This window comes from Perca fluviatilis, chromosome 3 (genome assembly GCF_010015445.1).
Source record: "Perca fluviatilis chromosome 3, GENO_Pfluv_1.0, whole genome shotgun sequence".
Taxonomy (NCBI): domain Eukaryota; kingdom Metazoa; phylum Chordata; class Actinopteri; order Perciformes; family Percidae; genus Perca; species Perca fluviatilis.
This window is the reverse complement of record NC_053114.1, coordinates 39,785-54,469: the sequence shown is the minus strand read 5'-3', so window position 1 is coordinate 54,469 and position 14,685 is coordinate 39,785. Positions and strand designations below refer to the sequence as shown.

The window sequence follows — 14,685 nt, the reverse complement described above, 5'->3', positions numbered from 1 at the left end:
AGCAGGATCTGGCCAGAGAATTTTACCTGAGCCTGGGGCCGAAGATCGTAAACCCTTGCGTGAATATGGGCCCCCTTCCTCCTTGTCATTCTCGATCCTCAAATGTCACAGGGAGGGGTATCAACAGTGCTGATATGGTGTATACAATGAGCAGCTGATTACTGTAACTGTAGACAGATTTTCTTTTACCTGTTTCCTTGTCAAAATGTCCTCATGACAGATGCCGCTGTATATCTAAGATTTGGCTGAACTCTTAGTCCAGCCTCCCTCAGCGTCAATCCGTGGTTCACAACATGGTCCACTAGTGTTGCGCGACTTTCATTTGATAAATTTGGTCCTCTTCTTCTTTGAGCATATTCGCCGGCTTCAGGTCTTCCTCTCCCTCTCCCTCTTCCTCTACCTCCACCTCGGCCTCTACCTCTGGCTGGGCCTCTTCCTCTTCCTCTACCTCCTTCTCCTCCTCTGTGGATTCCCCCTCTCACTCTCAGTTCTTCTGACTCCTTCCATTTTGGTTGAAGGCAGGTGAACTTACCTGCTGTATTTTATATAGTGCTTAAACCTGATTGGTGTGTCTACAATTAACCAATCGTGTGTTTTCATACCTGGTGGCTGTGTTTAACCCATTGGTTCATGGGTGTGTTCATTTGAAAGGCTTTGCTTTGAAATTGCAAGGAAATGACATCATGATAAATTTGTGTCAAATGCATACAAGTGTGTTTAGTGTTTTGCAATCACTGTGTGTAATGTTTTGCAAAAAGTGTGAAGCTGACAATGTGCTTACAGTTGTGCAAATCTAGGCCGGTGTTTTGCTCCTTCAGTGTTAGGTTTTGCTAATTGTGGGAAAGTTTTAATTTTAGTGTGTAAGCAATTGTAAAAAACTGTAAACCAGAGCATGTTTTCCTCGCAATTCTGAATGCTATGTGGAGTAGCCAGACCCTCCTTCAACGCGCTTTGGAGGAGGGTCTGACAAAGCGAGACTACTGTATGGCTTACTCTCACTTCTTTCATCAACCTCATTTTCAGCAGCAGCAGGCGTTTTTGTCCCAAGTCCCAAGCATCAAACAGGCAGACAGACGGAGGTAGCCACTAGCTGGTTAACGAATGAAGGAACAACACTACGTTATACACAGAGACAGGGGTTGTGTGTGTGTGTGTGTGTGTGTGTGTGTGTGTGGTGTGTTTTGAGAGGCTTGACTACAGTGTCACATATGTGTAAAGAAGCTGACAATAAGATTTGTACTGTAATGTTGTAATTTCTTTTGTATTTTGTAAAATTGATATCGAAAAAAGTATTGTTTAGGAACATGTTTCAAATCCACGGTGTCGGTATCGAAATTTTTTAACGATACCCAGTCATACTACAGTATGTGTAGGCAGTGGTTTGCTGAAATATTATTATTATTATTATTATTATTATTATTATTAAAACAACAACTGACGGTTTATATTCTTTGGCATGCTCAACTTTGTTGTCGCGATCTCAGCAATTACTTTGGTGAATACAATATCAGAACCGGAATTAGAGTATTAATAAACCTGAATTATTCTTTAGCTAAATATTATGATTCCATTGTGTGGTTTTCTAAGCATGAGATGTATTTTGTATGAACTTGGAAACTGTCCTCGCAAGAAGAAAACATGAGACCTTAACAAGGAAGACATTTAGGTCAACATTGACCTAAATCACGTGTTTACTATTGTAACTATGGCAACAAAGCTCCCCTAACCTGAATAAAGTAGTCATTTTAACCCCAACCATGATCTTTCCCTAAACCTGAACAAGATGTTTTTGTGTCTAACCAGAACGAAACCCTAACCATATCGGTCTCATCATAAAATATTTCTAATTTTCAACAGCGAATATGTATATCAGAAAACACTTGCGTATACACACATAGACACACACACACACACACACACACACACACACACACACACACACACACACACACACACACACACACACACACTAGTGTGTCCATTTAGTGAAGGAAAACATGGACCAGAGCTCTGCTGTATGAACAGAAGGTGGACAGACATACTGTACATAGGATCAACAGATATACGCTCGCGCATACTTTCAGCGTCACACATACAAACACACGCACACACACTTATGTTTGTATAGTTGTACTTGTGATGACACTTATACCATACATTCTGTAGCTCCTAACCTTAAGCTAAAACTAATCCTAAGCCTAAAAGTAACCCTCAAAACAGTCCATTGAAGACTAAATGTTTTGAGGTTTAAGCTGGAATTGGTCCTCATAAAGATACAAGTACAAGAACACACACACAGTCACGAGCTCTAGCAGCATTCAAAAACAAACAGAGACGGGCACCAAGGGGGAAAAAAAATCATTGTGTCTTGACAATTGAGGCTATTGTTCTGTCCAGAAAACACATCCTGTCAGAGAAACAATTGTAGTGAATCCAAAGATGATGTCACGCAGGTTTTCATTCCTATTTACATCATTAAATGTCATATTTGTGTTTGAGGAGGAACCCAGACAGTAAAGATACACCGACAGACAGAAAAAAATCGTCACTGAAAGTCCTCAATATTCAGTCATCTGTCACAAACTGCGTGTGTGAGAATAAGGGTAATACAGGCTCTACCTGTGTGCGTGGCACAATCGGGAAGAGGTTAAGGGTTGTGGGTCTCTTGGGCCGGTAGGTATCCATGGTAACAGGTGCTGCAGGGTCCTTGGTGATTGGCAGTGGAGCGATGGCGGATGCCTTCGAGGACTCTTTGTCACTGTGGTAACCGTCAGCACCGTCGATGAGTTCCAAATGCAGCATCTCTGCCTGAAACTGGCCAACGGCACCCAGCTCTGCCCTCCCCGACATGCTATTGGTTCCTCGCCTCACATGGCCCTGCAGGGATTGGAAGAAACACGCTGTCAGTCGAGGACGGGAAAGAGAGAGAGAGAGAGAGAGAGAGAGAGAGAGAGAGAGAGAGAGAGAGAGAGAGAGAAAATGGATGGGATGAGGAGATTGAGCCAGCCAATTAGAGGCTGCTCTGTCTTCTGCCTGTTACACTCTCACTGCCAACTGAGCAGAAAGCAGAGACAGAGACTAATTCCAGCATCAGGTTCTCCACATGACAACATTTACCTAAAATAATGAAGTGAGAATGAAAACTCCTTCTGCTCTGAAAATCACTAGGCTGTTCATTCACAGGTTGTTTTCATTTTCAGTCTAAATCTTTTTAATAAAGACCGCAGTTAATTAGGGGAAACACGTTTGCAAGGCAACGTGGTTCACAGATCCAGCAGAGCTGTGGAACCCTATTGTTTTCCTAAAGATTATGATTTTTCTTATTTTTCCGCCTCTAAAACTGTTTCTAACCCTAACCCTAAACCATACATGGTGGGGCGGTGCTGTTTTCAGGACTGGTCCAGATCCCTGCACGGACCTCGGACACCAAAATTCACCCACTTCCACCACTAGGTGGCGCTATAGCAGAAACAAACGCGTTTGGCCTTATAACTCCCAAGCCGTACATCGGAAATTAAAAATATCATATCCACTCATTCCCTGAGTCCAGCTGAATCTCCTGATATCGGCCACGGCCATTTCCACCTGAACTTTTATGCGCAAAAAATCACGATTTATCGTAAACCTACTTTTTCTAAATCCTCCTAGACTGCGCGACCGATCTGCACGGAACTTGGCACCTAGCATCTCCAGACCAACCTGACAAAAAGCTTGGTAAAAGGTAAAATATATATATATATATATATATATCGGTAAAAAATTTGTGCAAATTCCGCACAAACAAATGTGTGTAGCTAGCCACGAAAACACAAACTTTGCCATATCTCGGGCAATTAAATGCTATCAATGTGAAACTTTAGATTCTTCTTTGCCATGACCCTATGAGGCTCCCCAACAATTTTTAAAAAATTGGCCACTAGGGGGCACTACAAGTATGAAAAGTGTATATCTCATGAATGGCTCATCCGATTGTTATGAAATTTGGAGGGTACCATCTAGGGCCACTCCTGAGTCCACGCCTACAGTGGGGTACTGATTCGTCAAAGTGGGCGTAGCCTATGGGACCCACGTTTGAATTCACCACTTACACTAATGTGAGCAACTTCAAATTTACAGGGCAGATGTACAATGGGTCAGGAACCTCACATACCAAAAATTACACATATGGACCAATAGGTGGCGCTATAATGACGTCAAACGTGTTTCTGCCTATAACGCCCACATTACACATCGCACATTAAAAACCTTACATCCACGTGTTCCTTGAATCAAGCTGAATCACATGATATAGGCCATGCCCATTTTTGCTAAAAAGTATGTGTGAAACCAACTTTTTTTAATTCCTCGTAGGCCATGCATCCAATCTGCACAAAACTTGGCACATAGCACATAGCATCGACAAAGACAAAGAAAAAGACATAACAATGCAGTAAATGGGAAATTTGCAATTGCAATATCTCTGCCACAGTAAAGGCTATCAATACAAACCTTTAGATTATTGTTCGACATGCCACTCTGAGGCTCTATACCTCTATAATTTGGTGATGATCGGCCTTCAGGGGGCACTATAATTGAGGTAGAAGTGTTTTGGCCTTTTACTCAATGAATGGGAAATTTGCTATTGCAATTCATTACAGACTTTGGCGCTCACACTTAGTGAAATTTCCTGACATTTGCTTCGCCGCTGCCGTGCTTTGGGTTCTGCTTTCGCGGGCTCCGCTTTCGCGGGCTTCACGGGTCATCAGGGGCTACTTGCGCCAGGGTGGACTTGCGCCGGGGAGGCTTGGACCCCCTCATAACTGCTTGCAGTTCTTCTTTTTTTTTTGAGTTCTCATTAAGTCAGATAATCACACAGGGGGTAGTAGTGACTGACGTAGTCAATCCATTGACATTATTTTCATTTAACACGGAAGATGAAGTAGCTATTTCTTGCTACAGTAGCATGTTTGTTCGTTTCTTTGCTTTGGCCCAGAAATATGAAGTCTCCATTCTCAGTGCTGTCTACAAAGCTCTGCTTGGCTCGATTTTTTTCACATATTCCACAAGGCAACTTGTCGGCCAAAAATTCAATCAGATCAGAGCAGTTCATTTTGTGATGAGATTCACTTTGACTGTCTTTTATCAAAGAAAGTGACAAACACAAGCGCCATCTGGGAGACGGTGTAAGTCAGAGGGCACTGGGACAGCACAGTCTGCGTCACTTAGCATCACTATGTCTGCAGCTACACACAGACACACAGCACATGGTAACTCCTCCTGTTGGTAGATGTGATGTAGCTGCTTTGACAAAGACACCAAAGCCACTGTTAAGCCTATTACAGTCCTTAGCTCCCTCTTTGCTCCACATCGCACACAACACACAAGCATGCAGATACAGTAATATGTGTAAATATGCACACGCACAACACCACACTTTTAGGCTGTCATCAGAATTATGCATCAGATTAGAGACACTTTGACTTAAAGATGAAATATCTTTCATCAGTATGATTTAAATGTCACTTGATAACTTACTACTGTGGAGAGTAAATTGCCCTGATATGACTTACATTCTGTGTGTAACTTAATGAATATTGCAAAATTTGCACAAAAATGGTCAAGTGTAATCCAAATATATTAACACTCCAAAACCATAACCCAGAACCCATAACCCAGAATAAATTGGTGGCATACTCTAAATGAATTACACAACATTAAGTAGCATTATCTCTATATCAATACAGTATTTTATGGCATTATGGTTTCAGAATCACATAGTAAACTCATATATACAGTATATCCAATTCTGACAAATGACAGATGTTTTTATAGAATATATATATATGTTGTTATGTTCTTCAGTCATTTCATGGAGTCAAATATTGCTTGTTATTAGTCATTGAAATATGACAATTTTGAGTAAAGATTTCTTGTTATACTAATTTGTCAGTTAACAATTACAAGGCTGAATGATAATATTGATTTGTTGCTCATTTCTAAATACCCATCTGTCCATCCATCCATTCAGCCAATCCTATTTATCCATCCATCCACCTATGCACAAATCTGTGCATCCATCCACCCACCCACCCACTCACCCACCCATCCATCCATCCATCCATCAAGCCAGCCACCCAGCCATCCACCCAACCACCCACCCATCCAACCATCAACCCATCCATCCATCCATCCACCAACCCACCCACGAATCCATCCATCCATCCATCAATCCATCCATCCATCCATTTATCAATTATGCATCCATCCATCCGTTCTTCCAAACACCTATCCTGCTCGACCTGTCATCCATCCATCTGTCATCTATCCATCAATCAATCATGTATCTAGTCTACTTATCCAGCCATCTAGTCCATCCATCCATCCTATAAGTACCCATAAATCACTCCCCTATCTGATGAGCTGTCAGAAGATGATCTCTATACACCTCCTGTATTTTCAGCTCAATCACATCACACCCTGGCCTGTCTGTAATCACAGTGCAGCCACTCTCCTGACATCATTTTTCTCTTTCTTTTCTCTCCCCGATCTCCACCTGTTCACCTTTTCACCTACTGACGACCAATGCCTGCTAATGCAGTGGGCTTATACTCTCCCTCTAATGTTTTATGACCTCAGATTATGACTGGCCCCTTAAAGAGAGCCCCGGCCCCTGTTGCTAGGAGACAAGGGGATCAGTGACGATGAGGAGGCGAGGGAGATGCTGCTCCCCCGAAGCTACAGTGATGCTCAGCTCTCGTCCAATCATAGCAGCCCATGCAGAGCAATCACACACCAACAGGTCAAATAAAACAACATAAGACTCAAAGGATGTGCAAAAAAGGGCTGAAAATGCTAAATTACCCAAAACCTGCTGCTGAGGTCTATCCAGTAATAAAACAGTGAGAACCAATACAATCAATGCAGTTTACAATAAATAAATAGATCTTAAGTTGATGCAAACGGGTCATCGGATTCCTCTGATCTAGAAATGCTTTTTAAATATGAAAAATCTGGGACTTTTTGTTACTTTGAATATGAAACAACATGGTGCAAGCTGCATTATTTTGTTATAACAGAGAATAAAATAACTACCATGAAATGGGTAATTTGAAATGACAAACCCATATATTTTCCTCAGGAGTTGGTGATGACCAAAGTGGAGCTAAAAAAAGAGAGAACACTGAACTTAAATTCACCAGGTGGACAAAAATGAGTCGAAATGAATGCTAATGTTGCTATTTTTAAAATTGTTTGCTAACACATAACCATAGCAATTCAAACGGTAATATAATAAGTGTTTTCAACTTTTTCCACTGCCTTTGAATGGGCAAAAAAATGTAAATAAATACATCATTACAGCTTTAAATGCACCATGCTAACCACGACAAAGACAAAAGTCCCTTCACTCCAATAGCATTTAATTGGTAACTCAAAGTGTTTAATATGGCTGCTTATCAAATTGATCCCTCCCAGTAAACAGTGTGAATATGTAGCAAACAGCTGACTATCAGTAAACAGCAACGATATGATAGTGGATGATGCTCTAAACAGGACCAGAGACACAAAGGGCTTCTCTTGTTTCTGTTTGTGTTGATGAGGCAGCATCCTCTCTGCTGTTACCATGTGTGGATGATACAACGCGAGCAGTATCCATGGGGGCAGTGTGTGTGTGTGTGTGTGTGTGTGTGTGTGTGTGTGTGTGTGCGCGCCTACACTGTATTGCATGTATTTTTTCAGCTCTGACACATGGGGTAGGTGAGAGAAACACTGTTGCCATGGAAATAGGTCTCCTTCTACTCTTGTAAGTGTTTTGCTGGTCTCTCTCTTTCTCTCTCTCTGGGTGTAGATACGACATTGTGGTAATGTATGTGTTTGTCATTTAATGTTACTGTCCATTCTATCTGACCCCATTCACGACTTTTTCCACCATTCACATGACAAATGTCTGCAAGTCAAATCCCCCCTGCACACATGAATGGAAGCACTCTCTCCTCTCCTTCTTTCACACACACACACACACACACACACACACACACACACACACACACACACACACACACAACACACACACACACACACACACACATACACACACAAACACACACACACACACACACACTCACACACAGAGTGGTTGTGATAATGCACATTGTCATTTTATGTCTCTGAGGAACACTAAATCACTTTATGCTTCATTCTGAACTTGAGCTGCTCCACATAAGCCCTTCATAACTACGGCCATGTACATTCATACACTTTCAACTAGGAATTAAACTCTGGAAATAAAAGTCCCCTTAGCATGTTCATGTTGGTGTTTCCACCACAGGAGCTCCACCAGGAGCTGCAAAGATGATGTAAATGTAGACAGATCAATAGCAACAGCTTTGTTTGAGAAGCTAATTTTCTCTTTCTCTTCCTCTTTTTGTTCTTCTTTGTAATTTATTGTTGTGATACTGTGATAGTCTAATAGATGTTTGATATGGGGTTAAAAGACAGAAAAGCTAGAAAGTTGAGACATATGCCTGCCTCAGTAGTGTTTTTAGGCAATTTCTCTCAGTCTGTAGAAGTATGTTAACAATTAGCAAATAAAGCTATGTTAAATCTCAGACAATCATTCTTGCTCTTTTGAATGCTATTCGGGAAGTCTAACTTTCCTTTATCCAAATATAATTCACGTAATATTCTTCTGTCCTTAAAGGGATACTTCACCGATTAGCATTGAGCTTTGTATCAGTAGAAACCCGGTAGTATTTTCTAATGGCCGTGCTTCCCTCCCTCATGTCCCCCTGACACTAGATTTCTCTGTATTGTGGGTCTAGAAAAAAGCCTCTCATGACGCAAAAATCGTCAATTAGCTTCATCGGAGGCATTTTTGCCCAGAAGTTATGGACTACAGCCAGCTAGTTCTGCATTTTTTCAACCTGCCCATAGGGGGTGGGACTGTCACTAGCTGTTGTGAGTCGAGTGTCAGCCATCTTGAAGCTAAGCTAAGCTAAGCTCTCTCTTTTCAGCAGCAAACTTTTACAACAATTATGTGCATTCAAACTACCACACATGTGTACCTCTGGGATACACTGGTACAGATCTGAGAATATGCAGGACACTTTATTACAGACGGAATACTCCACACACTAGCCAGCTTCACCTGCTACGGAGACCAGCACCTCAGCCTGCTACAGAGACCAGCACCTCAGCCTGCTACAGAGACCAGCACCTCAGCCTGCTACGGAGACCAGCACCTCAGCCTGCTACGGAGACCAGCACCTCAGCCTGCTACAGAGACCAGCACCTCAGCCTACTACAGAGACCAGCACCTCAGCCTGCTACAGAGACCATCACCTCAGCCTGCTACGGAGACCAGCACCTCAGCCTGCTACGGAGACCAGCACCTCAGCCTGCTACGGAGACCAGCACCTCAGCCTGCTACAGAGACCAGCACCTCAGCCTGCTACGGAGACCAGCACCTCAGCTTGCTACGGAGACCAGCACCTCAGCCTGCTACGGAGACCAGCACCTCAGCCTACTACGGAGACCAGCACCTCAGCCTGCGGTGTTGCTCGATGCCGCTAGCCGGGTAAGGAGGCATCCAAAGCGGTGTGCTGAAAAGCAGGACTAGGGCAGGAGTTCCAGCTAGGTGGAAAGCTAACGCTAGCCGGCCACCTGTTCTATCAATCCTGCTTGCAAGTGTCCGCTCATTAGACAACAGACTGGACTACATCCAACTTCAACAAAACTCCCAACACAAGTTCAGAGACTGCTGTGTTTTTGTTGTAGAAACATGGCTGAACAACAGTGTACTATCCAGCTACCAGGGCTGCTGCTCTGTCACCAGATAAAACTCGTGGAGGTGGGCTGTGTTAACACGGACTGGTGCTTGGATCCAACTAACTGCTAACTGCTGGTGGAGTTTGTGACTGTTAGATGCCATTCTAGCTACATTCCACGAGAATTCTGTTTTTATACCACCAAGTGCTAATGCTACCAATGCGTTAGCAGAACTTTACGGAGCATATAATGTGTGTGTACTAAATGTAGCCTGTTTCGTATGTTGTTTTTATATATTTATAATGTCGTTTTTATATATTTTAAATGTGTAACACCACTTGAGCCACGGTGAAACGTTGTTTCGTGTATATGGTTGAAATGACAATAAAACACAATAAACTTGACTCAGTTGACTGCCTCTCTGTAACCAGTAGGCGTGGCTTGGGGTGGCCTCGTAGTGAAGTGAAGCAAGGGCATTCTGGGATTTGGTGTCTTTCATCCACATGAGCCAAAAACAAATTATCTGTCTTTTCTCGGCCTAGAAGGCTAAAAAATGGCTAAAAAAAAGCAAAAAAAAAAATGGTGAAAGGCGGTGAAATATCCCTTTAAGTCCTAGTCCTCACAATGACACTACTAGAAACCCGTGCTTGCCTACTTTGTGAATGAATCCTGTACACAAGCTGTTGCATCATTGAGGTATGTGTTCGACCAGCCAGTAAAGTTCAGCACAGCTATCTCTGCCCCAATAGTTCCTTGGCTATAAGAAAGTACTTTCCCCAGACGTTTTGGGGCTACAAACAAATGTAGAAACTGCTTCTTATTTTCGAGATGCAGGTTAAGCTCCTTTTAGTCTTGCTCGCTAGACCTATCTCCACAGCGCTGCGGAAAAAAGGTACTGCAGTTAAATTCATGAAGTGAAAAAGGGGTATTAGTCACCAATATTTAGTTCTGCTCCTGACTCCTGACTTGACAGTTCCTGGGAAGTACTTCCTTGGGTGCAGGGACTTTTTTCTGGGGGGCAGGAGCTAAAAAAGATTTAGACAAGAAGCACTCTTGTGGAAACAGGTGAGACAGAAGCTGCCTTTGGCAAAATACTATAGTGAAGAAAGCATCCTACTGAGGAAGATCCTTTTCGGATCTAAATGTTGTCCATTTATAAATGTGTTTTGGTTTGTGATCCTTGGACATTCTGCAAGGATTTCTCTATATTATTTGTGGGCCAGGAACTAAACCCCTCTGTGGATGAAATGGGGGCCAACTTCTTGAGCTCCGAAACACACTTTCTTGTCAATATTTTTGCTTTGAAAAAAGCCACAGGTTGGTCATAGGTGGCAGAATGAAGGATGGCAGGGATGCACAGGAGAAACAAATATTAGAAAATTGGAATCCAGTTTAACCTGTAACAACATTTATAAAATGTCTGCATCAGTTTGGACACACCGTCTGACCCTCCCTATAAACCCTGGACACACACACACACGCCTCCCCACAGAGGCAGACACCACGCCTGTCTGGGAGGGGGGTGAAGCTCCTTCCATGTGACCTTTCATTATTAATGAGACAAATGTATCCTGAATCTCCCCTGTGGTGATGAGCTCACTGATGAGGTCACCACTCTGTGTGTACATACAGTGACTGAGGGCTCTGCATAACGTGATAACAAACCCCCAACATCCTCCTCATACATTTATAAATGGGCCGCACCTCCATTAAACACTGTGCACTTTTAAATGGAAAGCAAAGATAAAGCTGTCTCTAAGGTCTGTGATCACAGCTGCAATATGACAGAAGCTGAACAAATGTCTGTTACCAAGCTGATTCATTAACTGGTCCTCAGCTCTATTTCCCATTTCCAAACAATCTGAGAGTAACTTCTGTAAGTTTTAATGCAAACTTGAATTTGCACGACAATCTCAATTTTAAGAATAGAAAACACAGACCGCCTGTCATGGGTTAGGGTTAAGGGATCATGGGGGTCATCACATGGGTCATATGTGTTGTGTCCACCTGATGAATCCAAGTCCAATATTCACTTTACTTGTAGCTTTGGTTTGGTAGCCAACTTTTGAGTGGGTTTATCAGAGCTTGTTTGCTAAAAACCAGCTCCCTTCATTTTTATATATGCTGTTGCAACAGTTCAGGAGGAGCTCCCAACCTAGACATTACTAAAGAACCATCACCACTAAGCCAAGATCACACACACACACACACAAAACATGATTAGAAGGGCATCACCCAAAAATGAAATAAAAAAACATAAATCACCTTCTACAAACCTGCGTTAGTAACAATACAAAAGAAAGAACAAAAATAAAATCTTTTGAAACCCCATCAGCGAGATTTCTGGGCCGAGACGGATAACAGACCTCTGTCCACAAACTCGTAAAGGGATTTTTCACCGCTGGAAAGATGAATATGTTTTAAATTGGGTCATTTATGTAGTAGAAATGTGACATTTGTTTTAGAAGTTGGTGCCCTCTAGACCGTGAAAAGCCAGAAAATGTATTTTTGGCTCATGTGGATGAAAGACAACAACTCACAGAATGCACTTGCTTCGCTTCCCCACGAGTCCACTTATGGCGCTTTTCCATGACATGATACCTGCTCGACTCGTCATTTTTAAATAGTTTAGCCAGCTGTGTTTTTTTTGCTGCCTCCATCTTCATTTGAAACCAAATGTGTCTTCTGGCTGTGGAAACAACAACACACCTTTAACGTTCTGTGTGTGTGTTGCGTTAGGTCACGGCAGTTTACTGCGGCGCCGCTATGAGGATGAGTCAAGTCGCGGCGAGTAGCGTCAAGGCGAGTTGAGCAGTTACCATGTAATGGAAAAACGCCATTAGAAGCCACGCCTACCGGTAACAGATAGACAACAGGCAGTCATTTCAAACATATACATGAAACGTTTCACCGTGGCTCAAGTGGTGTTACATATTAAAAATATATAAAAACGACATTATATAAAAACAACATATGAAACAGGCTACATTTAGTACACACACATTATATGCTCCGTAAAGTTCAGCTAACGCATTGGTAGCATTAGCACTTGGTGTAGGGCTGCACAATTAATCAAATTTTAATCACGATCACGATTTTGGCTTCCCACGATCAAATTTGCGTGATCGAGCGATATTTAAAATGCGTCATTCTGTTCATAGAATGCTCGTTATCAAAGTTTTTGCAAAGCCAATCTAGCGCTCCATAAACCATGAGCCAATCAGAGTTGTTCCCTGCACCGCGCAGCTTAGTTTCTAGATGTAGACCGTCACAGAGGACAGAGTAACATGAGGAAAATTCCACAACAGGTAACAGTCGGTCATCATAAGCCGTTCACGATGTTTACCAGTTTACCAGTAAACGCAACATTTTGTCCAGTCCGTTTTGTTTTTCAGACAAAGACAAGACAAGCAGTGACCATAGCGCTAGTTTGTGTCTTTTAGCTCATAGCTTTAGCAGCAGACTGTTGGACGTCCCGCTGTTGGAATCCTCTACAGTGAAATACAGACACACTACACTGTTTAGCCTTTCAGCCTTTTAGCCGTGTTTAATCCAGTTACTACTGTGGCTAACGGTAGGCTAACGTTACCTGCTGTGTAACGTGTTATTAGTGTTTACTAGCGTGACATGCAGTGATGTTTATGTTGCTTCTAACACGGGTTTCGGAGCATCAGAGCGCAACGCAGACATGTAAGTGGCAGTGTAACGAGCCACAGAAATCCGCGTTGCTATTTCGTCCGGTAGATACCGGGCACCACATGCGGCGTTAACGTGAACAGAAAATTGCGTTGCCTGTATCTTTCACGGCAAACGTGCATGTGTGGAAAGCGGTCGCACAACAGCTGAAATGGCATACTCCTTCACAGTATCCTTCAATAAAGGAAGAGGAATGTAGCAAAATATGGATGTATTAGCAGGAATGTAGCACAATATGAATGCAAAAGCAGTTATAATTAGCCTATGTGACAATAAAATTAGTTTTGGTTCAAATCAACAAATAATCGTGATAATTAGTCGTGATCTCAATATTGATCAAAATAATCGTGATTATCATTTTGGCCATAATCGTGCAGCCCTAACTTGGTGGGCTGTAAACACGAGTATAAACACAGCCGTGAATTTGCGTGGAATGTAGAATAGTCAGCATTTAACAGTCACAAACTCCACCAGCAGTTAGCAGTTAGTTGGATCCAAGCACCAGTCCGTGTTAACACAGCCCACCTCCACGAGTTTTATCTGGTGACAGAGCAGCAGGCCTGGTAGAGGGATAGGGGGTGGGTGGTTGGGGGGGCGGGGTCCCAAAAAAAAAAAAAAAGCGGCCCCCCACCCAAAGGGGGGAGGGGAAAAAAAAAAAAAAAAAAAAAAACAACGCCCCCCCCCCGCCGCCCGCCCCCCCCCCCACAACCAAACTTTTTTTAATTTTTTTTTTTTTTTTTTTTTTTTTTTTTTTTTTTTTTGTGGTGGGGTGTTGTTGGTGGGTGGTTGTATGTGGGTGCGGTTTTTGTGGGTTTGTTTTTTTGTGAAGAAAAATTACCCTCGGGGGTCGGGGGCATTGCTCCCCGGAAGAACATTTTAAATATTCCATATTTTAAAGCATCAATCTGATGCATTTTGAGATGCATTTTTTGCCAACCAACAGTGTAATATTTCAATATGCACTCATTAAAGTTAATTTGACTGGCAAACCAGTTAAAGTCCTTCTGACATTACACAATAATAAGTCATAATTTTTAAAAACTAAAACGTTTTGGATCAATTTTTACTTCTTCCAACCATATGTTAAATTAAGAGTCAATGTGGATTTACAAATTGCAATAATATCATAATCCTACAATGAATCATTGTGAAAACTAAACTTAACTACTTTGGCCAGGTCATCATCAAACAACTAATAGTGGCTAAGACCATACTATTTGAGAATATACAGATTTCTGTTGGTTT

The 14,685-nt window shown here is 42.3% G+C and overlaps 1 protein-coding gene across 4 annotated transcripts in view; it reads right to left on the bottom strand.

Moving 5' to 3' along the window:
• mapk8ip1b (mitogen-activated protein kinase 8 interacting protein 1b) overlaps positions 1-14,685 on the bottom strand; it is a 72,584-nt gene that overhangs the window by 29,957 nt on the left and 27,942 nt on the right. For 3 of the 4 annotated variants that reach the window (XM_039795138.1, XM_039795137.1, XM_039795136.1), the window contains one exon: positions 2,620-2,877. In XM_039795138.1, the coding sequence (XP_039651072.1) occupies positions 2,620-2,877 (258 nt within the window). Of the gene's footprint in view, positions 1-2,619; positions 2,878-10,680; positions 10,770-14,685 lie in introns of all 4 variants that reach the window. The other variant, XM_039795139.1, reaches the window with a different exon arrangement.